General features: G+C 47.4%; 4 protein-coding genes across 4 annotated transcripts; all 4 read left to right on the top strand.

Annotated features, from left to right (window-relative positions):
* Window positions 1-1,144: 1,144 nt before the first annotated feature.
* LOC135397081 (uncharacterized) lies at window positions 1,145-5,948 on the top strand. Its single transcript, XM_064628417.1, has 3 exons — window positions 1,145-1,339; window positions 3,476-3,653; window positions 5,689-5,948. Exons 1-3 carry the CDS (start codon window positions 1,261-1,263, stop codon window positions 5,885-5,887), a joined length of 456 nt encoding a protein of 151 aa, XP_064484487.1. The 5' UTR covers window positions 1,145-1,260; the 3' UTR covers window positions 5,888-5,948.
* A 1,548-nt stretch (window positions 5,949-7,496) lies between these two features.
* On the top strand, window positions 7,497-8,816 carry LOC135398696 (uncharacterized). Its single transcript, XM_064630081.1, has 3 exons — window positions 7,497-8,027; window positions 8,126-8,466; window positions 8,537-8,816. Exons 1-3 carry the CDS (start codon window positions 7,497-7,499, stop codon window positions 8,814-8,816), a joined length of 1,152 nt encoding a protein of 383 aa, XP_064486151.1.
* An 807-nt stretch (window positions 8,817-9,623) lies between these two features.
* Window positions 9,624-12,710, top strand: LOC135398213 (uncharacterized). Its single transcript, XM_064629637.1, has 4 exons — window positions 9,624-9,719; window positions 10,739-10,876; window positions 11,689-11,875; window positions 12,418-12,710. Exons 1-4 carry the CDS (start codon window positions 9,677-9,679, stop codon window positions 12,641-12,643), a joined length of 594 nt encoding a protein of 197 aa, XP_064485707.1. The 5' UTR covers window positions 9,624-9,676; the 3' UTR covers window positions 12,644-12,710.
* Window positions 12,711-18,667: 5,957 nt separating this feature from the next.
* On the top strand, window positions 18,668-23,435 carry LOC135398214 (salivary glue protein Sgs-3-like). Its single transcript, XM_064629638.1, has 4 exons — window positions 18,668-18,792; window positions 20,275-20,458; window positions 21,249-21,344; window positions 23,159-23,435. Exons 1-4 carry the CDS (start codon window positions 18,717-18,719, stop codon window positions 23,346-23,348), a joined length of 546 nt encoding a protein of 181 aa, XP_064485708.1. The 5' UTR covers window positions 18,668-18,716; the 3' UTR covers window positions 23,349-23,435.
* The last annotated feature ends 1,486 nt before the right edge of the window (window positions 23,436-24,921 follow it).

The raw sequence follows: 24,921 nt of genomic DNA on the forward strand, positions 1-24,921 counted from the left end.
GACGGCTATTGTTCGTGGAGCTGAACGTAAAAATGCCGAGCGCTTGGCGTTCTATGCGGGTCGCCCTTTAGGGACTGGTCACGTTTGCAAGGACGAGACGTGTGATTGACAGGTTGCAGGAGAAACCGCTCATGGAGAAGCTGAAGCCAGTTTTCTCTCACCGACGGCCATGTTGTCAGGACAATCTGAAGGTTTCGGTTTCTTTGTATACTACTGCTCTACGTTTATGCAATGCGTATGCGGAAAAAAGATGGTCATCGTGTTATTCTCTCGTGCTGACACATGGCGGGAAGCGTCATAGCTTGACCATGAAGCTGATTCTCCTTCAGTCGAGTAATCAGCGCGATTTTGTATCCCGTTCATTTCCATTTTTTCTACATTTTCAAATGGCATATTCTAATGAAAGTACCATTTCAGGGGTGGTGTATGCCATTTAAAACAAAGTTTCACGTGTGTGTTTTGCGCACATCATTCTCAAAATTGTTTTTACACCATGTACAGGAGTCTGCGGAATAAAAAGGGTGTTCAGGGGTGTCATTACGCATAGCGACCACCCCAACAAAGGCCTCTCACAGGGTGTTCATTTACATGCTGAAAGATGTAAAAACAATTACTGCATAGGTAACACGCATATGACATCGCATCTGCAGGATACGGCCATTCCGTAGGCCAACAAATTTCTGTTTAATCTGAACATCACGTCATTTACTTGATTTCAGCTCATGGCAAAGAACAGCCTAGTTTCTCCTCAATGGCACGGAAGGTTGCGTTTTCACGAGCATTATAGTTTCGACAGCTGATTCGTATTACGAAATCAGTTACTTAAGTCTAATTAATTTACTTGAGAGGTTTAGAACGAATGGAAGTGTCGGAATTCACTGCGGACGCTGAAGATTGATGGCGTCGATTTGAAAAAGGCATCCGCATCACGTCGCTCTTAACTGGAAGCTTGATGAAGTATTGTTTGCGAAGTTGGCATCAATAACACCAGACACACGATTGTGACTGTGTCTTTTGTTGTCGCTGTCTGTGTCTTAAGCGATACAAAATTTGTAATTGGATTCCTTCGAACTACAGGCGCCTGCGTGTCCATATGACGCAACCTGTAATGCGTAGGGGTTTTTGGTTGCGCTTCAATTGGTGAACTCCACTTTGTCTCTCCAGCGCAAAGGGAGGCTTTAAATGCTACATATATACTGAATTAACGCCCCGGGATCGCACAACGGCGTGTTGCAGCAAGGACTGCCGTCCTGATTGTGCATGGACATGAACACTGCTGCCCTGTTCCTGCTTTTCCTTCCTGTGGCGTTTGCAGGGTGGAAAGAAGAGGATGCGAAGCGTATGTTTCTCTTACCAGAAGTGGCTTATAGGGAATTCTGCTGGTTGATACGGAGAGCTTTTTTTTTAGCTTTTCCGCACAGATAATTGCGTGTTTCACGAGTCTATCCGAAGGAGATACTTTTGTTTCGCTGGTAGTTTCAGGTATCTTTGTCTTGTCCCGCTGAGGAACCCCTGGTTTTGCCGGGAACTCCAAAACAGCAGTGTCGTATGCCGCTTCCGCGTTTTGCTAGACAAAGGAACAGCGACCAGGGCCACGTTCGACTTGTTACGCGTCGCACTTGCCGTCATTCTGTGGGGCTTCACCGATGTGTATTCGAACGTGCCCGCTAACGCAACAAAATCCAAACTTCCCTTTTCTCTTCCCGTACGTTCGTCAGCGCTTTTCCCATTAGCCCGTTTGCTCGTGTCGTCACGCGTCCTCTTGCCGCGCTACTTAGAGCAAAAGTTACATAAACCGCAGAGTTGTGGTCTTTAAGTACAAAGTAATGCGATTTGTGAGTGATACTCCTGGGCCAGCTTCTGTAGACCACCACTTTGACAACTAATTATCAACATTGTGTGATTCGTCTGTGCCGCCTGCGTATCGTCGACACTTGTGGCATGTGACCAGCTTTTCGGTAAACAACTGTTCGGCTACACAGTAACCAAACCCTTATGTATAAAAGTTTGAAACTTTTGTTTTAACAACGAGAAATTACTTCCATCTTTACTGCACGTAGCTGAGTTCCTTCAGCGGCGTGTACTCTGTACCTTATTGTTTACTGAGCGAGACACCCACCAGCATCTATCGGATTAGCCGTGCATTTTTTAAATCGTATAGGCGGCATGGTTCAATTTGCGTGAAAGACGTTTTGATTCGTTTTCAGTCATTTAATAGGTTAAATTTTTGGTGTTGCTCTATGATTCTTCCCTTTCTTCGAACTGAGTTTCGAAAGCAATTAGAAGATGACAAGGGACAGTAATTAATACTTACTGTACCTCTGATTGTTCAAAAATAAAAAAATATCTAGATTCGGTTTTCTAACCACATCAGGCACTGGAAAGATGACCACAAAAGCAATACATTAAAAAGTATTGTCTACCCACCAGGCCATGTTCCTGCTAGACGTCAGGGATGGCTTCCCTTCCCAACTAAATTTATTTTAGCTATGTTCGTAGGAACAACTGCATCGTAACGTATATAGTTCCCCTGTTGAACGTGGTTGCAGAAACGAGAGCGTACTAGCCCCGTAAAAGTACGGTAAAACCGTAGACGTGAAAGCTAAAAAAATATCTATTCGATAGTCTGAGCCGACACTACTCTTGAGCCCCAATTTTCGTCGCAGTCGCACCCGATAGTCCTTTTTTATAATTAAAATTCAAAACCGCCGGCAACATCATGTCGACGTTCGCGGCACGCCAAGCACGGCGGTAAAACTTCCATGCCCATAACACTGGAGCTAAAACGATTGAAGTCGGCTACGTTCGGGCTACGTAGCCGTCAGGGGTGGTGTTTCGGATACGCGTATATCACTGTTGCTTGAAGAATTGACTGCTTCCCGCCAGACGTCGCCCCGCGTCCTTTTAGTGCAATTTTGCTAGCAAATTACTGGGGTAATATTAAGAGTGCCCTGTCACATGGATAACTTGTTGCGCTGGCCAAACTGGCTAACGAGCAACAAACCGTGGAACTGCTCCACCAATATAAAATGCGTGTCATCTGCATTGCGGTGCTTTTAAGATTACGTCGCCGTGCATTCCAATCTTCCAATGTCATTGCGCAATGAGGACAATTCATTACTTCACGTGCCGGGACAACCATAGGGAGGCGACACAGTGGCTGCTTCCAGCGTTAATAAACCTCTACCCGACAAACGTCATCATGACGTTGGTAGACAGACCGAAACCAAAACAGATCGGAAGGGGAAAACTGGGTTCCACGAATGAGCAATTGTTCGCTGAAACAAAGTAGGACCGAAGGTGGCGTCCCTTTCAGAGACCATCGTAATCCCCTCAAGATCGTGGCTTTCAGGCGCGACCTTGTTCGCCACTGGCTTCGAACGTGCTTCAACTCTACCAAACCCGTGGCGCTGTCGAACATTATGACGTCATTTGTTTACAAACAGGTAGAGGTCTATTACCCTCGTCTTTGCAGAGATACCATCATGCGACCTGCTGCAAAATCCTTGCGAAGAGAAAGGCATTGGGAGTAGGCAAAGATGGTTTTACGCCCGCGACCTCGAGAGGTGCAAACAATCCGGGGAATGCACGCAGTATGAGAAACATGGTTATTCAGCTTTGTATTCGTGCAAAAAAGCGCACAAGCATTGTTCGTGAGTATATCATCGCTTATGTTCCTTATACAAACGAGAACCATCGATGATGAACACTTGATTGATTGATTTGTAAAAGGAAAAAAAATGGAGATGTTAGTCTTGATGAACACTTCTTCTTTAATGGGTTTCACACTAGGTTTCATGCAGCAGGCTACGTTCCTTCAGGTATAAGGTACAACGTATGATGCATGGGTATATACAACATACAAGATAGCCATGTGACATGTGTGTGGTGAGATTGAACAAGTGTGAGAATGAAAGAATGCCAGAAAGAGAAAACAATACACACTGACACTCAAAACGCCGCACTCTCACCATTTATATGTCACATGGTTATCTTGTATGTTGTATATATTAATGTATCATATGTTGTACCTTTATACCTGAAGAAGTGTAGTCCGTTAAACGAAAGCTAGTGCCCATAAAAGTAGTGTTCATTGTTAGTTGTCTTTTGTGTTGCTTCTACCTGGATGCTGCCTGGTTCCGTTCATCTACATTATGCTTATGTCCGTTATGTAAGGGGTTCAGTGAGGGGACAGTGGACACTGAACCGAGACGCAATTCAAAGAAAGTAAAGTACTTCGAATGAAACACTTAATAAGACCTGCTTGACCACCCACTACAGTTAATACTCGGAACAGAGGACAGATAAGGAATTCGGTTACTTGGACCATGTATATATTCACGTTCTTATATACCTTTCCCGATTATTCAACAATGTTGTGAGTGTGCATAGTGGTGTGTGCCGTTTTGTCATTCTATCCCGGTGCGTTTTTACCCTCCAAGTGCATACCGGCACACCCATGTTTTATTAAATAAGCAAACGTTACTCATTATCGGGAAGAAACTAACCACCAGGCATATCTAGAAACGCACAACACTGTGTAAACCGTTGAAAAACTTGTTTACGGTATACCACTGTTACTGATTTTTCTTTCCCCGCACGTGTTCGATTTCAGCAGCATAATGCTTGGGTAAAAGTCAACACTGCAATTTCCCAGCATTAGGACGAAGCGAATCTAGGTGCAACATTATGTCTTAAATGTTTTCTGTCAGCTTTCTGTGCGCGTTTGACGTTGGCGAACACCTTCATGACACGTTATTAGAGGTACTAATGGTGTCGTAGTTCACGCAAGCTCATTCGATCGTTTTATTTCATTTAGTAAGGTCCCGGACAGCAGTACCCTAAAGGTCAGTGCAGCTACATAAAACAAAGGAAATCAGCGATGAGCAGTTAACATAAGGAAACATATGCAAACCATATGAAAAAGCAAAGGCAAGCGAGACAGAGAGTACGATTTAAAATGATCAACATAGGGCTGACACAAAAGACCTCGACGTACCCTCCTCGGATACTAAGAATCAGTGAAAATGTCAAGCTGTGGACATAAAATGTTGTTGTACATTATCTGCATGCGACAAGTGCAGGGTGCCATAGGATTCGTTGCAGCTGGATAAAACAGTGATTGTAATCTGCTAAAGGGCGAAGCACAACGCAAACTTATCATATGGAGTAAATCGGAGCAGCAGGTCTTACCGTTCACCAATTTGGAAACTAACAGGCAAAAATGGGAGAAGTCTAGCACTCGCAGGTGAATAAAATAAGTACTTACAGAGATTGAAACATTTATTTTATTGAAGAACAAGCTTTCGGACGGAGTCCGTCCTTCACCTCACCTGATGAAGGACGGACTCCGTCCGAAAGCTTGTTCTTCAATAAAATAAATGTTTCAATCTTTTTAAATACTTATTTCGTTCACCAATTTGAACGGAAACTAAATACGACACTTTTGCCTTTAAAGTAGGTATGCACAAATGGTTCAGTATAGACTCAAATACGAATAGTATAGCCTTCTCTCCATATACCAGAATCGTTCCGCTGAAGCTTGTTAGTCAAGACACGAATAAAGTTCAGCGAAACGACCCAACGCTTTGTATGTGTTCAACATTATGATCGTACAAATTATGCACTTGGGACTGTACCTTTACACCCCTAACTTGAGTCTTTACATGTTGCGACGTTTGTCTGCAGAGCTCCTCGGACGACCACTCCTGCAACAACAACGACAATCACACCCTCGACACCAGCTGTGACCGCATGTTCCGAACCTGAGGAAAAGAAGGAAGAAAAGGAGAAGAACAAAAAGGAAGAGAAGAAGGGGAAGCGGAAGAAGGATAAGAAGGGCAAGAACAAGAAGAAGAAACCAAAGAAAACTACGAAAAAAGATTAAGAGGGCGCTTAAGGCCCTAACACCTCTCTGAACCATTAAACGAGAACGTTGCTGACATCGACATGGTCACTGTGACACGGTATATCAAACAAGTGCACCCACACACGCAGCAGAAGATGAACGTAAACCTGAAATCGAGTAACTCAATTCCTGTGCACAGTAAAGGGGTGAGCAAAAAATATTCCCGTGAGAAAACTGTGGAAATGCTACTATAAAATTAAACGTGCGAGAAAATGCTATTGCAGCAGACAGTCAGTCCCCCCATACTGCATTCGGAATTTTGTTTCACGGACAAGTATAGAACAATTTAATAATGGCAACAGTAGTCCAGTAAAAAGAAACAACACATGTCGATCGCCACGTGCGGTCTAAGAGTTTCTAAGTTTGCAGAACAAGCCTAAGCTGTTATTCGACATCAGCGGTAACCGCATACGACGAATTCTCGACGGAAAACCGGCCACCGTTAACCGTTTTTCCGGTCAGCCGACGCGAGCAACGGGAACTTCACCAATTTCTCGACGACAGCGGTGGACAGAAAAATCCGGCGAAGAGCGGAAGCGGCCGCTTGACGGCAGCCAATAGGACCGCTCCACGCGCTATCGTTCCACGAGCGGACGTGGCGGGCATTACGGATGCCCGTATGAGCAACCTGGGAACTAGGAAGCATTCTGTCGCACGCACGCTGCCGTCTGGGGGCGCTTTTGTTGCGCTTGCTTCGCGAATATACTTTGTCCGCAAAAACTTCATTTGTGTGCCACTATAAATTTTTTATGTGTAGCAAAATATTTATCAGTTAATTTGATGTCAAAATTTAACAAGGACTAACGAAACGCCCGCTAGGGCGCCACCGTCCGCCGCAGTTGAAATCCGTGCATGCGGTTCGTCCGGCCGTTCTTCCGTCGAGAAATTGTCGTATGCGTTTACCGCTATAACCATGGCGAACGCCGCCAGGCCCGCATTCCCAGTTGAGGGGCGTGTGTGTGTGTGGGGCGGGGGAGGGACATTGGGGTTCCCTGTTTGAAACTCGGCCACACAACACCACCCGAGCTATCTGTTCTTTGGTATATAGAAGGATAGATAATTCATCGAACCGGGAAGGAAGTATGAAGGGAACTACCTCAGGACGAGAGCCGCTGATATTTCGAACAGTCCAGCCCAGAAGAACAGTCTCTGTAAAGGTGATTTTTACTTCAGTATGTACGCCAATCAACTATACCCCGCTTCATCCCACCCATGCCCCCCTGCTCGCCAGTTCGCATGGCGGCACAAGTTTCCTTTAATGTGTATCTCGGAGTGTGGCATCAATGGACATTTCCGCCTGTCGAGCTATATTACCTTCACCTCGCGCTCCCCGGACAGGACAAGCTGTGCCGCACTCTTCGTCCGGTCCGACATATCGGCACTAAAGAGAGCTGTTCCTTGCACAGGAGTGGGCGAGTACGCCTGTTGCACCGTTCGCCTAGGCGAGGTTGTGTTCACCGCCGTCTCACTGTACGTACCGCCGGCTGTTGCTTAGAATATGCGCGAGATAGCGGCGCTACTAGATAGCGTCCCCCCCCCTTACCTGCTCTGTGGTGATCTCAACGCAAACAATGTCGTCTGAGGAAGTATGCGCACAGACACACGTGGCGGTCGCTTGGCTGCCCTGTTTGAAGAACGCGACCTCCATATCCTAAACGACGGCTCCCCAACGTTTGTGCAGTCGACTCTCCTTTCGTCCTGCTTGGACCTGACTGTGGCCTCGGTCTCCATTGCGCGGACCTCCAGGTGGCAAGTCGACGCTGACACGATGGGCAGCGATCACGTGCCTGTCCTGGTCAACATTCGGCACTCCAGAACGGAGCGGCGCTCCGCACGGTGCGTCAAGCCTACTGACTGCGCGTCCTACAGATCTGCTCTGGAGACCGACTTCGCAGACTCCATGCCGATGAATGAAAGGGACTTCTGTCAAGCAGTCGTCCGTGCCGCGCAGTCCTCCACCAGCGTTGCGCGGATACCGGAAAAAGTTCACTGCCGTCGATGCGGAGTACGAGAGGCTGCGCGCGGAACGACGCGCCCGTCGCCGGAACACTGCCGGAACACACGTCTGAGGCGCGAGGTGTACAGAAGGCTGTCCACAGGCACCTGGTCAAACTGGCACGTACCTACTGGTGGAACTTTGCGACTTGACTGTCGCCGCGCACGCCGCTGTCTCGGCTGTGGTCGGTGCTCAAAGGGCTCCATGTGACCGTCACTCAGCGCCAGCCATTTCGATCGCTTTCGCTTGCCTCTAAGCGTCAGGAACTCGAAATAGCGGAGGAGTACTGCGACCACCTCGCCTCAGCCCCCACCAACTCACTAGCCTCATCCAAGGACATCCCCGTAGTTCTGGAGTCGTCGAGCGAACCTCTCCTAGACATTCCATTCTCCCTTGCTGAACTTGAATCTGCGCTGGAGAATGCACCCGTGCATACCTCGCGAGGCGCGGACCATGTGTCTTGCAAGGCACTCAGAAATCTACCGCTTTGCACGCGCCAGTCTCTTCTGAGCATTTTTCAACGCGTCCTGGGTAGCCGGTTCCGTCCCGACAGAATGGAAATGTGCGATGGTACTCCCTGTCTTAAAGCCGTGCAAATCACCACACAACATCGATTCATTTGCCCTTACCAGCTGCATCGGGAAGACTTTCGAGAGAATGGTCCATTCGCGCCTCGCCTGGTACCTTGAAAGTACGGGCTTCTTCCCGCTGGTGATGGCCGGATTCAGACAAGATAGATCTGCCGTTGACAATGTCATCGCCGTCACCTCCTCCGCGCAGCAAGCCCGATCTGAAGGCCTACATACCGCCGCTGTCTTCCTCGACGTTCCGAAGGCTTACGACAGCGTACTCCACAGTACTGTTGGTGGGACACTCCAAGAGGCTGGCGTGGGGGGCCGGATGCTGTCATAGATGGCCCGCAGCCTGCGCGTCTGCCTGGGTGTTCCCAAACCAACAGAGACATACCTGGTCCTAGCAGATGGCAAGGAGTCTCCAGCAGTGGTGGGCAGTATCGCAGATAGATGTACCTTCGATACAATCTTTCGATACATTTTGTACATCGGTATTAGGTATCGCGTGCCAAAAATGAGAGTATCGGAGTATCGGTATCGAAAATACATTTTTAGTGCATCGTGTATTTTAACGATACTCGATAATAAAAAGAGACACAAATATTGAGGCTGTTGTTAGACTTGGGTCGGCGGCGCTCGCGCAGGCGGTAGTACAAGTCAGGCCGCAGCGGCGTAGACATGTCAACCATAAATTCGTTCGAAGCTTACGTCCGCGCGCGCGCTCCATCGTCAAGGTCGCCCGGAGAGGAGGCCCTGGGCCCTGCCCTGGGACGAGCTCGTGGGCGCGCGCGGCTTCTAGTTGGTTCCAGAAGAATCTCTTCCGTCTCTTTCTACGGCGGGCGCGCCGGAAACGCCTTACACAGGACCAACCTCACGGCTTCTAGAACTGCGCTGCCCGATGTCCCCCTCCTCAGTGCGCAAGAGCACGTCCACTTGACTTGAAGTGTGGATTCCGCGTCTGCCATGCGGAAAGAATAACCTCCGGCTTAGCTTGAGGACTGTACCCCCCCCCCCCCCCCACACACACACTTGTGAACATATACCGCCGGTGAAATATAAAGCAGTTTGCATTTATCCAAACAAACTCCATTTTTGAGGGCCCCAGTAGTCGAGAGCCAAGCAAGAAAAGCCATGCCCTGATGAATGGTTGACGGTGCTTGTCGCCTTGAGCTTGTCGCCCTGACGGGGCTTGTCGCTTAGATGATCTCGCATCGAGGGTTTACCAGCTCCCACGGAAGGAAGGGTACATATCTCTTGAGACAAATCTATACTACAGGAGTGTGTAAGCATCTGTGTATACATTTGTGTAATGAGGGTGATCTCCATCATTGCATTTACACCTCGGCACTTCGGCATAGGGATCACTGCACAGGGTGCCCCAGAGGGGTACCTTATTTACTCACTTTATTCGACATGAGGGCATCCCAAGTCTACCTCGAGAATGTCCAACGCCTGCGATGTTTCCTACTCCTTTTTCTGTGAATCATGCTTCCCCCCTCAAAGTTCACAAGAGATAAGAGAAATATAAGAAAGTTCAAGAGACAAGAGTGCACAGATGAGGACACGTGGTTCTTCCAATGGAGACAGTACGACATATCAACTACGCTATCAGGTTGAGTATAGAGAGGAAGAAACACGCTTATGAGGCACGCCAGACGGGACCATGTGGTCGACACAATGGGCCCTTTCTGAGCATCACCACGGGAAGGAACGGCGATGCGGCTTTGGGAGATCACAGATCACAGACTAAGCATTTGTTAAAACGCTGTCGTTCGTTGCAAAGTACACATCTGGCGATTTCAGGCTGCCGCAACAATTTCAGGCGATAAAACCATATTGTTCCTTTAAGAATTCTGTCGAGAGCTGGTCGAATCTAGCCGTAATGTTTTATCTGGCTTTTAAGAGGCCGTTTGTCTCGCTATGTGGCTGGAGTTATTGGATTGCGCAGCATTGCGCTTGGTAGAACAAAGTCGAAGTGCATAAAATTCATTCTCTGCAGGCAGTCACCGCTGTAGTTTGAGTCCTGCCAATCTTTAACCATAACGAAATAAGTAGTTTGCACAACACACGCATTACATATTTGTAATACATCGCTCATTTGGGGTGCAGCCACCGTCCATACATCGTTCCTGTTAATCGATTTTCTGTCAAAACAATCGATATGATACTTCATACGCAATTGGTTTCCTCAGACACATACGCAACTAATGCCGATCTTTGTCCGTTAATTCTATCTGGCATTCCCCCTTCCCATCAATGCAGGAAATGATAGCGTATTAAAGGACAACATACGTGACGTGGACCGATCAGATCGAGAGACAATGCACGCCACGTTTGTCGTTGCTCTCCAATTAGCTGTGACACAAGCAGCGAGTGCCTGGACTTTTACACAGAACGACTGTGAGTACGATTCGGAGTGGAAGTATGGTTGTTTCGTTACGACCTCACATCAATCTTGAGGTTCGCTGACAAGAAACGCTTTGATTCTCGTTTTTTTCTTCTCTATTTTGTTGTTGAGAAAAAGTGTGCGCATATACCGAAAAGTGGCTGACTCCTACACTTTGAGCTCTGGGCGAAACAAGATCTCAGTGAGCCGGCGTCATGCTCAATGCGCGTTCGTTACTGTTCGTTGGAGTCAATCTCAGGGCGCCCCACGATGAAACAGTTCCATATAGGCAAGATTCGGAAATAAAGGGCGACGTATGAGACCCTACGATGACGAGCAGAGCGTTCCGCAACACACGGAAGCTGGACGAAGCATTGTAACTTCTCATAACGTAACGTAATACTGCTTCCCGTGTGTGCTGATTTCGTGGATGAGGTAGTCTCGCTATACGGATCTCCTGGTCGGCGATGATCAAATGCATCGCGGGGCCAGATGTGAGATATAGGGAGATTCCGAACCCGCGGTCTCTGCCCTTTGCCCATATATGGCTAAGCAGTCGGTGTGCGAAGCATGCGGCTGTATAGCGAGGTGTCGTCGTTGTAGTCGACTTTGGGACGACACAGCAGATGACTTTCACATTTTCTGCCGGTTAGACTATGGTACTCAATAGCACAAGTTTTGTTGTTTCTTTCTTGGCCTTGATGAATCCTGCCATGAATTGAAACAATTGCACATTCACATTGTATTGTAACCTTGCTTTGTGGAATCCATTTGATTGCTCCTGGAAGTGCATGTCCAATATGGCTTTGTGTCGTTATACTTACAGCGATACCGGATTGTTCCCTGAGGCCTGTACAGGTATGTCGCTTAAGCCATCGTCATGCCTATGCGCCCCGATTATATGTGTACGATGCTGATGTGAGGAGGTGCTGGCAAATGGTAGCATGTAAAGAAGTTTGTCCCCACGCGTACTTGGAATGGTTGCACTGCAGACGGGCGCATGAGCACTGTGGGTAAGTGCGAAATCTGTTTATTTATCTTGTCAGGAAGCGGATGGACGCCTTCGATAATCGACCCTATAATGTTGTTCAATGACACCTGAATGTATTACGGCACACGGGGTACATTTGCAAGCCACACTTCTATCTCAAAGTGTGTCCCTACTAATCTCTCAGGGCTCTGTCAATCTGCAAAGTTTGAGGTGGGTTTACCATCTCCTTGTATTCTATCCATTCCATCTATCTATCTATCTATTCCATCTATCTATTCCATCTTGTACCATCTCCTTGTATTCCGATGTACTGTGTGGGATATCCGTTCTAAACTACACAACGGACTTATGCGTATTGCACATGGCAGGATCTTTTCACTGCAGAGTCTTGTTTCTATGAGCCGGGACGTTAAGGAAACAGAAAAAACAAAAACTTCGCGATAAAAACAGAAATTCCTAACGTGCAGCTGACATCAGCAACAGAAATGTAGAAATTGGGACAATCAGAAATGTCTATCTTTATTTATTTACTTATTTACTATTTTAGTAAAATGTTTATTCTAGGCAAAACGCTCGACCCACTGTGACAGCTTTGTCCACGAGGGCCACTGCACCTCCCGGTGCTCCGAAAACTACGACAGTTGCTTCCATTGCCACTACTGAGAAGGTAGAGAAAGCAAAGAAGAAGCAGAGGAAGAAGAAGAAGGAGAAACAACAAAATGATGAAAAAACGAAGAAACCAAAGGATAAGAAACCAAAGAAGAAGAAATCGTCGAAAGGGAAGGATTGAGCGACCACACGCGATGTTCATGTACATGTTGATGATGGCAAAAAAAATAAATAAATAATAATAATCAGTTTCGCAGCAACCCATTTGGTCGTTTCCCTGAACTCCTACCGTTAACTCCTACCGGCCTCGGTGGCTCAGTCGGTAGCGTGTTCGTCCTCTGATCCCGAGATCGCGGGTTAGAACCCGGCCGAGGGCGCCATGTACTTGGCGGCAGGTTACAAGTTATTTGGACACGTTTTGAGCTTTCATCGCACGTTAAAGAACCCTCAAGTGGGCAAAGCAATCCACAGACCGCCCGCTGTTGCGTCGCTTATTATCTCAGTAGTCTCGTGACGTAAACACCCAATTATTAATTATTATTGTTCTCCGCTCCAACTGGCTCCTCGCCACGTAGCGGGCCCCAGTGATAGCACACGGGGCTGCGTTCCAATACCTCGCGGCCGCGAAGCCGCCTGACTAGGCAGCTGAGTAGACCCCTTTGCTTGTCACTATTGGAAGAGGCTTGCCTAGCCGAGGCGCCTGTGGCGCCATCTCGTTGCTCACGCAAGAAATGCGTACGGCGCAAGCGCAGCAGGCACTAGCGTTTCCCGCTGTCAGCCATCCCGGCTGTCAGATGGTCAGGCGTATAATTAGACTGCATCGATGCGCACTAGGCGGTAGCCGACTGAATAGCGGACTTGGCGAGATTTGGAACGAGACTTAACATGGCGGCACTTCCGGTTAGACCTCTAGGCAGTCGACTAACCGGGGTATTGGAACGCAGCCGATATGTTTGGCGGCGACGCGAAACTATGCCGCAACTTCCTTTCGTGTGCGATGTAGTTTCCCAGCTCACAGAACTCAAACAGAAACAAACACTGCTCGATTCCGCAGTGCAAAAATACTGCGGAGAAGAGCATTCAATGCCGAGAAGAGAAGAAATATACTATGGTAACCTTCTAGTCCGCCATATACTATCCCAGGAGCGGTATGAGCGAACAAACGAAGACAGCGGGAAACGACACGCGAGTGACGTCATTTGTACAACTGTTGACGCGGGAAGAACGGCATTGGCAGTGGGTGAGGGCATCGCGGGAAAGGGTACGCGAACCGGCCGCCATACTGCGGTGCTCAAAAGATAGCGATTACAGCCCATAGGAATGGATGTAAGCTGTGATATGTTTTGCTCTTTGCGAGCGCTTCCCTTCCTGCTGCTTCGCTAGAATTTTGCCACGGGTTGCTACAGAAATCCCTCGTGATTGGGTTCCTTACGTTTTTTGTGTGAAATCCCGTCACGTACGTGTTTTTTCCTTTCTGTTTTGTACTGGTGTGAGCGCGTGTCGTTTCAATTTTGTACTTTGAACTTCTATTATGTGAATTGCTCGTCTTGTGTGGCTTTGTATTTGTTGTGTTACATTTCCTTTGTGGTCTGCAGCGTGTGCGCCATGTTGCTTCTCGTGTTTCTCCCATTTCCTTTTTGTTCGGCAGTCTGGAATGCTAGGGATCCGTATTCTCAGAATTGAGTGGTGGCATTCAGTGCTCAGTGTTTGGCACGTTTTTTTTTTTTTTTTTATGAAACTATCTTAATATGCCTAGGAATGCTTGGGCATAAACATTATGCTTTGCACAGGAAGTTTAGATATGACTAGGTATGACATGAAAGGGGGGGGGGGGTCAAACGGCAGTAAAGCACTTCCACAGGACAAGAATGAGATTAAGTAGGTGGTATAAAGGCTATATGACGGTAAAAACATATCGACTAGGAAAATGTGCACTAGGAAGTTAAATGGCGGTAAAGACAGTTCAAAATAACTAGATGTATTGAGTGAATATGCCATGCTAAGTAGCAACGTCTTGTGGTGAAAGCTCCAACACCAAAGTATCACAAGTCCAGTTGCAAAGGCAAGTTTGAAGCAGTCAACCAGGTAAGTGAGCAGAGTGCATTACTGGTTGTTGAATACGATCAACCTTGACAATTTCTTTCGGAGATGAGACCTGGCCGTGACCTTCTCTGTATATTGATTGGCAAGGTGGTACAGCCTGATCCTGCTGTAGCACTGGGAAACTTCTTTGATCAGACGGATCACATGGTTTTCATTTGGGCTGCATTCAAACATATGTTGTCGCAAACTAGGGAAGATGCTGGGCAGCAGTGATGTTGATGAGATATGTTGCAAGACGGCTCTCGTTAGAAGCTCCCCAACCTGAGCATGCGGAGCTAAAGATCCATCAAAAATGTTAAGCATCTGCATAACCAGCTTCTTGGCTTCTCGGCAATTTCGCAAATGGTGACAACATTGTCAGATGGCATGATAAGCCCATTACGCGACCTGCATTGAACAATTTATACCATGAATTACGGCAGGGATGATAAGGCTGATCCTTGCAAGCAATCGGCGATACCGTGATCGCCAAACACAGCGGTAGATCCCACGCCTGACAAGCGCACTTCAACGCCTGCTGCATGCTCAGATCATATCAGTGAACTGCAGGAAGTCTGGACTATCACAATGACTCTATCCAGATAACGTACCGCTTAAAGTTTAACTGTTAGATTTTGAGATACGAATCACAAAGTGCCGCACATATGCTTCAAAAGCTACGTTTTGTAACCCCACTCGTGAAATAATAAGTCACAATTCTTTGTAAAACTAAGTCAATTACTTGTGAAATGTCGTCCCCAGTGCCTTGCCACTACGGGCAGTACACCCATAACCACAGCAGGTGGGCATGGCACCATAAAAATGCTACGCAAAGGCACATGCAGAATGTGCAGCTGCAGTCGCGGACGGCAATGTTTTTGAGCTTCCCAAGACGGCGGCCGGTGACCGTACAGTCGCACCCTCAGTCCGCTATCCAGCCTATTACTATAGAGAACAGTGCATAGACTATCCTTCTTGGGAGACCGTTTCCGGCACCGATTCCGGGTACAGAGAGGGTGATGAGGCAGAGAAGAGAGTGAAGAGTGAGACCATGCTGCCGTTCTCTCACAGGCGTTATGAGTTTATTGGCTTGCTGTATGCGGCTGCTATACTACTCGTATGTGCCGGCCCGCGACTGCTGTAACGATTCCTATATCACCACACTATCACTACAAATTTCGTATTTCCGAGTTGTTAAGAGTCAATTAGTGGGCACTACTTCCAGAATCGAATATATGCAACAAAATTGCATATAAGGGTAAAAGGATAAGGTTAAAAAAAACGCATCGTTTTTTTTTTTTTTACTCTTACTATCTGAAATTTTCCCGAGAGTGTAGGGACATAGTAGTCAAATGTAACACCACAAAGGAGCGTTACACATGCAGCTGCAGGAACGATCAAATTCGTTTCAGAAGTTACCCTACAGTCCACAAAGCATAGTTACTACGCAATGTGAATGTGCAACGAACGTCACAAGCAAGGAGTTTATCAGCAACCACGGCGGCCAAGACAAAAGACGGACTTGTACTACAGTAGCCAATGCCATAATTGAACAGGCAGAAAATGTGCCAGTCATCTGCTGTGGCGTCCCACAGACGACCACAGGGACCGAATGGCCGCATATGCTTGAAGAAGTTTCCAATGCATTGTGAACCAATAGACGATGACAATATATTCGCCTCTCTTCCGTTTTACCGTTTGGCTAGGCCTTCATGTGCGCATTACACCAAACAACAACAACTTTATTTTTGACCTTGGAGAGTGGGGAGTTTCATCGCCACAGGCGATACTCTACCCCATTGCTGGTTGGAATGGGGGAATAAAATAACGAGCACCTTCACAATAACGATCGAAGTCCGATGGTGTCCAGAAATGTCAGAAGAGCTTTGAGCGCAGAGCGTTGCTGGGCTGGATTGGACAAGGGACCAATAATTTCGATAGGGAGAAAGAGCGAGAGTCCAGCTGACGAAGAGACTCGGAGAGTGTGGTCCGGGAAGGTTGGTAGTGAGAGCAATGAAGAATATGCTCCAGATCCTCAACCACAGTGGCAGCAGGTGGGAGAGTCAACTTGTCTCAAGCGGTAACGCCACTGAGCTATAAAGGCCACATCGAGGCGCATTCGGTGGATTAATGCAGCATCTTGACGAGAGGTGTTTCGTGGCATGCGGAAAGCGAGCGTTGGATCAACTCTGCTCAACATAGAGGGGGGAAGAATGACGGTTGTCCGTTGGCGGGAAGCCAGGGGTGTCACTAGACGTCGCAGAATTGAACGGCGGTCTCCTCTCAGCAGAACAATACGGGTCCGTTTCCGATACGAGAGTGCTGCTTCTGCGGCGCTGTCGGCCTGCTCATTCCCCACGACACCACAATGGGCTGGAACCCACTAGAGAACTAGCCTGTGGCCTGCGGCGTAGATAGTGTGGTAAGCCATTAACACATCTGTGACTAGGGGTACGGATGGGCCTCGTATGCCGGAATTTTCAATTGCTTGAAGTGCAGATTTTGGGTCTGTAAAGACTGCCCATTCCCGGGGTGTAAAATCAGCGATGTGTTGTAGAAAGAAAAGCATGGCATAGAGTTCCGCAGCTGTGGAGGAGGTTGGATGTGAAAGGCGTCTTCCGTGCACTACGCCTTCGGATGGTATGACGAATGCTGAGGCGGACACCAAAAATCCCAGAAGACCCAAGTAGAAGTTGCGCCAAACTTAGTTTGCTTACCGGCCACATTGGCGCTGTTCACATCGGTAGAAAAAGAAAAGGAAGATAAATAAGCGAAAGCTAAATAAGCGAAAAAGAAAAGAAAGAATAATAAAGCTAAAGCTAATAAAAAGGCTAAATAAGCTTCGCTTCAGGGTAGTGACACTGAGTTCCAAGAGCGAGCTTGTGCCACCTGCTTTTCGCGCCACGGTTGCCACGCGCATGCGCATTTTAGTGGACGATGCCATCTATCTTGCGCTGGTGAAATGTCCCCGTCCCTTGCAAGATGCTGACGGCGTTGAGCTCACCTTGAGATACTCGGGGTGCTCTGGTGAACAATACATGAATTATCGCGCAACAATCACACGCGCTTCTTTATCCCACAACGAGTATTGTGTTAGCTGTCTAGGATCCTCAACTGGGGGATGGTACCGATGTGGTGCGGAAACAAGATGGCGCTCCTGCTCTGCCTTGGACCTCAGTGTCGACACTCTGAAAACGAACCTTATTTAGTGACTCGCGGAAGGTTGGAACTCACTGCAAGGGCTCCAGGAATGACCCCCCCCCCTAGATCCACGGTCCCGGACACATGTATGCCCCTTATTACTGCGACGAACCACCTGCACGCATGGGGTGATCACGTAACCGACACCGAATACGAACTTAAATAATAATAAAAATTAATAAATTAACAAAAATAATTATAAATTACTATTTCATTAATTCTTAATTTAATTTTTTGAGTTAATAATATTAATAAAAACGAATTGAAATTGAAATAACCGACTACGAATTTCGAATATCACAAGGAAACAACAATAACAACTTCATTTTGTGATGATGATTGAATAAGGATGATTGATGGTGGATAAGAAGATGCGGGGTGCATAAGCATTTGTTCATATGACGTTGTTCATTGCAAAACATCAGACGATTTCACGCGATAAACGCGCTTTGTTCGTGCAAACATTCCGTCAAGAGCCGGTCCAAGCGAGCCGTAATGTTTTCTCTCGCCTTTTCGCTGGCGTTATTTTAATTGCATATGGCGTTATTTGATTGCACAACACTGCGTTTGATACAACTGATGTCATGTGATTGAAAAAAAAAATGGAAATGTAACTGCAAGTGCACTAAATTGATTCTCCGCAGACAGAAACCATATAGTTCGAGTCCTGTCAATCTTGAAACAGCAAATTAGTGGTCCGTACTAACTGACTGCAAAGTAAAAGTAACTTGCGCAACACACGTATGATATATTCGTAACGGATTATTGATTTCGGACGTCGTTGCAGCGAATACTCTTTGTGTCTAAACAATGGGTATCCTTCATACGGAATAGGTTTCTTCAGACGCACATGCAGCGTAATGTCAATCCTGTCCATTAATTCTGCCTGGTATTTCCCTCCTTCAATACAGGAAGTGCTAGCAGTATTAAAAGTCCATATAGGTGACGTGGATCGATCAGATCAGTAGACAATGCATGTCACCGTTGTCGCTGCTCTGCTACTAGCTGCAAGACATACAGGTGCCAGGACCTTTGGAAAAGAAGACTGTGAGTACAATACGGCGTTAAAGAGATGTTTCTTTTCAACCTCCAGCAACCTTGCCGTTGCCAATCTTGCGTCACTGACAACAAAACGTTCGACGCGTTGGTGGAACTTGCTAAGGGCAAAATGAAGAGAGGTTGAGAACATAACATTGTCCACCGCTTCACCGTCCTACAGGCAAGGCAGGGAAACAAAGAGCGGACGTCTGAAACCCTATGCTGACGAGCAGAGTGTTGCACATCACAGGAAAGCTCAACGCCGCATTAATATAACTCGCCATGCCGTGATGTAATGCTGCTTACTGTGTGTTTTGATCTCGTGGACAAGGTTTGTCTCGCTCCACGTACAGCTCCTGGTTGGCGATGGCGAAACGCATCAAATGGCCAGATGTGGTCTAGATGGGTTCCCAACGCGTGGTCTCTGTCCTTCGGCGATAGGACTAAGCAGTCGTTGTGCGAAGCACGCGGAGGTATAGCGGCGTGTCATATGGTTGTAGTCGTCTGGGGGCGCCACAGGAGATGACTGGCACATTTACTGCCTGTTAGACTATGACACTCGATAGTACAAGTTCGTTTTATTTATCTGTCCATTCTTTCTTTCTTTCTTCGTTCTTTTTTTTTCTTGTCTTTACTGAAAACTGCTTAATTCCCTACCCATAAGTATAGGGAATCGGAGATTCACATCGGTTGTGTTCGTCTATTCAACTCGTTCTTCCTTGCCAACACATTGCCCTTCGAATGTCGGCACAGTTCCCTTTGAAGTCGTCCCAGGACGCATACTAACCTCCCTATCCCCCACTCCTTCCTACTGTCCTGTCTCTATCCGTCCACATCTGTACGCCACTCATAGCTACAGTTGCTTCGCGGCGCTGACACGGAATAAACAAAGGCAAACACATTGCCCTTCATTCTTCTTACTTGCCCAGACTACCAACCTTCCCGAGACGCACTCTCTGGGTCTCTTAGTCGGCTGGACTCTCGCCCCTTCTCCATATCAAAACTGCTTGGTCCCTGGACGAATCCAGACCACCAACGCTGTGCGTTCAAAGCACTGTTGACCTTTCCGAACACAATCGGACTGCTGGATGCTTATTGGGAAGGGGCTCATCATTTCATTTCCCACATCACCACCAGGAATGGGCTAAAGTATCGACTCTGGCGATGAGGCTTCACACTGATCGTCTTAAAATAAAATTGTAGTTGTTGTTATTCAACTCGTGACGTATGAGAGTCATCGTATGTCATCTCATCGACTCCAGCGACCGGCATCAAGAAGAGACTCACTGGGAGTCTATACTGTCAGCACCTCTAGTCTTGAATTGTCTAGTTTTAGAACGGGAGTAACTGGTACGAGGATGACGTCACGCAACTATAAGTGCACATTCACTTTGTATTGTAACCATGCCTTGTGGAGCAGCTTGCGAAATTCGTTTGATTGCTTGACTGCAAGTGCATGTCTAATGCTGCTTCGTGTCGTTCTACTTACAGCAACGGCGAATTGTTCCCTTAAGCCTAGACAGGTATGTGGCTCAAGCCCTAGCCGGGGTTTGCCTCAGCTGTACGTGTACGATGCTGACGAGGGACGATGCTGGCAAATGCCAGCATGTGAAAAGGTTCAAGCCCACGCGTTCTCCATGTGGGTGCACTGTAGAGTAGCGAATAAGCACTGTTCGTAAGTACGCAATCTATTTATTATCTTATCTGGAAGCGGTATGACCGGGCGCCTTAGATTAGCGAATCTATCATGTTGTTCGATGGCATATCTGAAAGTTCCACGTGAATTGTAGGTATGGAAAACATGTTCACACAATGCAATGGTTATAGATTCGCAGGGTGAACTTAGCAACCATTCCACATTGTTATCACGGCGAAAAAGATACCAGATGGCGTCTAACTCACCACAAAGCTTGCAGATTAATAACCATCAGTATGGGGCCATGCAGTCAAACAAACAGAGGGAAACTGGCGACCTTTGAACGATATAGGGCATGCGAATGCATGTGGCAAGATTTCGCTGTTTCTTAAGTCGTGTTCACGACAATAACGGCTGAACAGAATATGGGACTCTAAGTTAGTTGGTTAATGGGACTTAGTTAGTTAGTTAGGCGGAGTTATGGGAGATGGCTAGCAGTATGCGATGTTCTAGGTGAGTTACCAGTTCCAATCAATTATTTTTTGCGATGTGAGAAGTGATAAATTCACCCTACATAATGTCCCTTTTAAGACAAAACTGCCTACGGTGTACGCCACATAATCGCATCTGATTGCTGAGGAGTCTTGTTTATATAGAAGGCGAAACGATAGGATAAACGAAAACGAAACACAAAAATACTTGGCGATTAAAACAATGTACTTTGGAACGTTGTAGCCGTCATCAGCAACAGACAAGTAGGGATAGGGTGATATCGGCGACATCTTTTTTATTTTATTTTTAATAGTAGTAAAACAAATATTTGTTCTAGGGAGACACCATTGCCCACAACGGCCACAACAGAGAAGAAGAAGAAAGGTGAAAAGACAAAGAAACCAAAGAAGGCGAAACCGTCAAAAGGAAAGGGGTGAGCAACCGCATGCCATGTTCATGTAGATGGCTGCCCATGCTGACGGCTCTGAGTACGAACTAGGCGCCCCAGCAAACCCGTCTTATCACATTTGGTGCACAGGCGCGGAATATTTGGACGAAACCGTTCGTACACTTGCGCTTCAGAGACAGCTGCTCGAGTTAACCCAAGCAGCACAATGTACTGAAAGTCGAGTGCAATAGGGGTGGACGGGTAGGTGGAAGACCTTGAACAGACTCTTGAAACTAAGGAACATTGATAAGACACATACCGTCCACCCCTATTGCACTCGACTTTCAGTACATTGTGCTGCTGGGGAAGGTCAGGAGAGATCTTGTGCCTCTGTAGTGGAAGAATATCTTGCACCCCTTGATATCCCACTCGTTACACAATATATGGATGATACCGTGAAGCTGTCGTTGGCCCGGTACAAAGGACCGATAAGAAGACACGTAGCACAAAGATGTCTTTGCTAAGCGAGGTTTGATGCTGGTGGCTGATGGCTTTCCCTGGGGTCCAGAGACCTCCAAGTTCGAACAAGTAAAAAACAGGAAAAGCAGTTGAGACACAGGAAAAAGGGAGACAGCCTCCCCTCTTCTTCCAGGGAAACTGGAGTGCCGTGCCCCTCTTCTTCTGGGGGTGTCGTGACAGCCACTTGTCACTCCGTGTCGCAGCCGTCCAGCTGCAGACCCGTTTTTGACCGTTTGACAACAGCCACATTGTTTGTCGTTGCAGCATATTGTTTGTGCCTCCACATTTGGACGATTACCAAAGATCCTCATACGTGAAATCCGGCACTCAATACTAAATTCGAACATTGATGAGGCAACGCTCGAGGTTGTTGGTCTTTGCCTGGTCTCTGCGGTCCATCAGAGGCCGTTTCTGTCAGTGAGAGCTCTGCCAGCGATGTTAACAGCACCGACTCGAATGCAAGTGGCTTGTGGCATGTGCTGTCCGTGCACGATAATGAGGTGGGAATTCGCAGTCATTTGTGACTCCCAGCTCGACCTGCCCGACCACAGCCAGGAATATAAAGGCTACCCTCCGGTGAGATATAAGAGGGTGAATCAAATATAAACGAGACTTTCGTTTTATATATTTTTTTTAATTTGTAGTAGGAAATGAACCAAGTCAGCATTATTTTTCTACAAAATATCCCGATGTAGAAATGCAGTTTTCCCGGCTGGCGGTAGCTTTTTGATCCCCTCTTCATAAAAAGAAGTGGATTGTGCCAGCAGCCAGTTGCGCACAAACTCCTCCACTGCGTCGTCGCCGCCGAATCGTTTTTACCCCCAGAGCTTCTTTGAGTGGCCCAAACAGGTGAAAGTCATAAGGCGATAAGTCACGGCTATATAGAGAGGATATTCTAGTAGTATCTAGCCCATTTCCCTTAATTTTTGCATATATCTGACACTTGCAGTGTGGGGTCTGGTGTTGTCATAGGAGAATCACTGTGCATGCTGGTTGGTCACACCTTTTGCTGCGATAAGCAAGTTTAACCTCACTCAAAAGTTCACCTTAATATACAGCGTTGGTTGTGCGACGATCATGCAAAGAATCAGTGTGCGAAATGCCGCGCTGTTCCTAAAAAAAAGTTGCAAGCACCTTGCCAGCTGACAGCCGAGTGTTGGTTTTGACGGTTTTGACAGGGCCTTTCGTTTTAAACCTCGTCAGAGCGTTCCACAACCAGCACGTAAAAAGTACGTGCAATGAACAGTGTAGAACGACGTCAGGTTTCCGAACGCGAGTACAAATAGGAACATTCAATGGCTTTTTCCTTTCTTTTTTTCATATTAAAATATGTACTCCAGGAAAAACGCTGAAATATCGAGTGAAACACCACCTCCCACGACGACGACGACGACCGCTGCACCCACCACTACTCTGAAAAGCACGACAGTTACTTCCAGTGTCACTAGCGAGAAGGCTGAGAAGAACAAGAAGAAGAAAGAAAAGAGGAAGAAACCAAAGAAGTCGAAACCGTCAGCGGGAAAGCAGTGATCGACCGTACGCGCCTCAGTGAACGTCGACGGCTCTCAGTATAAAGCCAGGCATGGAACATTCTATAATAAATACACATGACGTCCATCGTAGTACACCCCTTTTTATTTCATTTGCTGGTGCCCTGAGGGAACATATGGGGAAAATGGTTGGTATACGCCAGCGGCTCAATGGTTAGCGTGTTGGCCATGTCACGTCGAGACTGGGAGGTAACCGCATTCGAATCCCGTTGCCGGCTGTGATGTCTGAGACACTTTCAGACCTATGTCGGCTCAGTTCCCTTAGAAGTCGGCCCAAGACGCACATTCAGCCAGGGCGTCAGTCGTGACGTTGCCCATCTCTGCCCATCCGAAACGGTGAGCCCTTTCGCCAGCACCAGCACCACCACCAACGACTGTGTGAACAAATTATGTACGGCTCGCGTCAAAGCGTATTTGAACACACCTCCCGCGTGCTAAACGGAAACAGCGTCACCCTGGCGGCGCCTAGCAAAAAACAACGCGTTCATAACAAGGGTTACCCCTCTAATTGCAAAAAGACACTGCCTGTCGTTTCTACTAAGCACGACGATGGCCTGTAGGCCGGAATGGCGTTCAAGTTAACTATGACGCGAGATGTACGATCTCCTGAAGTGATGCTCATAAACAGGTTGTCGAATTACGGGTCGAATACTACCATGTTACGTTCAGGTATATAGTTTGCGCCTGAATGTTTGACTGATTATCAAACGTTGTCACTAAAGCGCTGACTTACATGCCAGTGCATTTCGTTGTTGTTGTTGGTTTTTCTTCCGTATTCCTCGATATGGTTTCGTAGACAATAAAAAAGAAAACACTTTTAGTCTTGGCTTCTGGCCGATCAAGAGGCATATAAAAGCATGTTTTCCACGTTGTAGCATATTTCGCACGAAAGCGCATCGAAACAACATATTTTGCAACATTCTCACGTGCGAGAGCTTACTTCTTTTTTATGGAAGATTTTTTCTGGTATCCGGACGGTGTGGTGTCGTCGTCTGTCGCGAAAATTCTCGTAGGGATCGAATCCATGTTTGAGTGCGGTGAGATGCGGTGTTCAGCACGTGCCCTGGTTGCTCCATACTAAACTGCGCGTGCATGGCCGATGGGTCGTACTTCACCTTCGCCGCAATACCGTTACGAAGGCGGGCTGCGTTCCCGTTTTCATCGGTGTCGAACGCAAAGCGATGATGAAGCAAGCCTGATCACGGGCAACGTGGAAAACACACACATGCATTGGATGATGATGCGGCGGGTGATCCACCGTCACGCAGGCGGTACACCGCCCTATTGCGCATTGGGAACGCATGAGGGGATGATGATGATGGGGAGGGGGAGCACTTTCAGAGAGCCGTCACCACCTGCTGGCCACCTGGAGCGCAAGTACTCTGCAAGAAGACGAAGGCCTTGCATCTGGTGGGCAGCGTTCGACTGCGGTCCGAGGATCTTCGCGAGGTTGGACGGCCGCTTGTCAATACGTCGCATGGCAACTTCGATCAGCGCACGCTCGTGGTGATACTGCCTCCAAGTCAGGATGATGTGGTAGAGGTCGCCGTGCA

Source organism: Ornithodoros turicata, chromosome 6, assembly GCF_037126465.1.
Source record: "Ornithodoros turicata isolate Travis chromosome 6, ASM3712646v1, whole genome shotgun sequence".
Classification (NCBI taxonomy): domain Eukaryota; kingdom Metazoa; phylum Arthropoda; class Arachnida; order Ixodida; family Argasidae; genus Ornithodoros; species Ornithodoros turicata.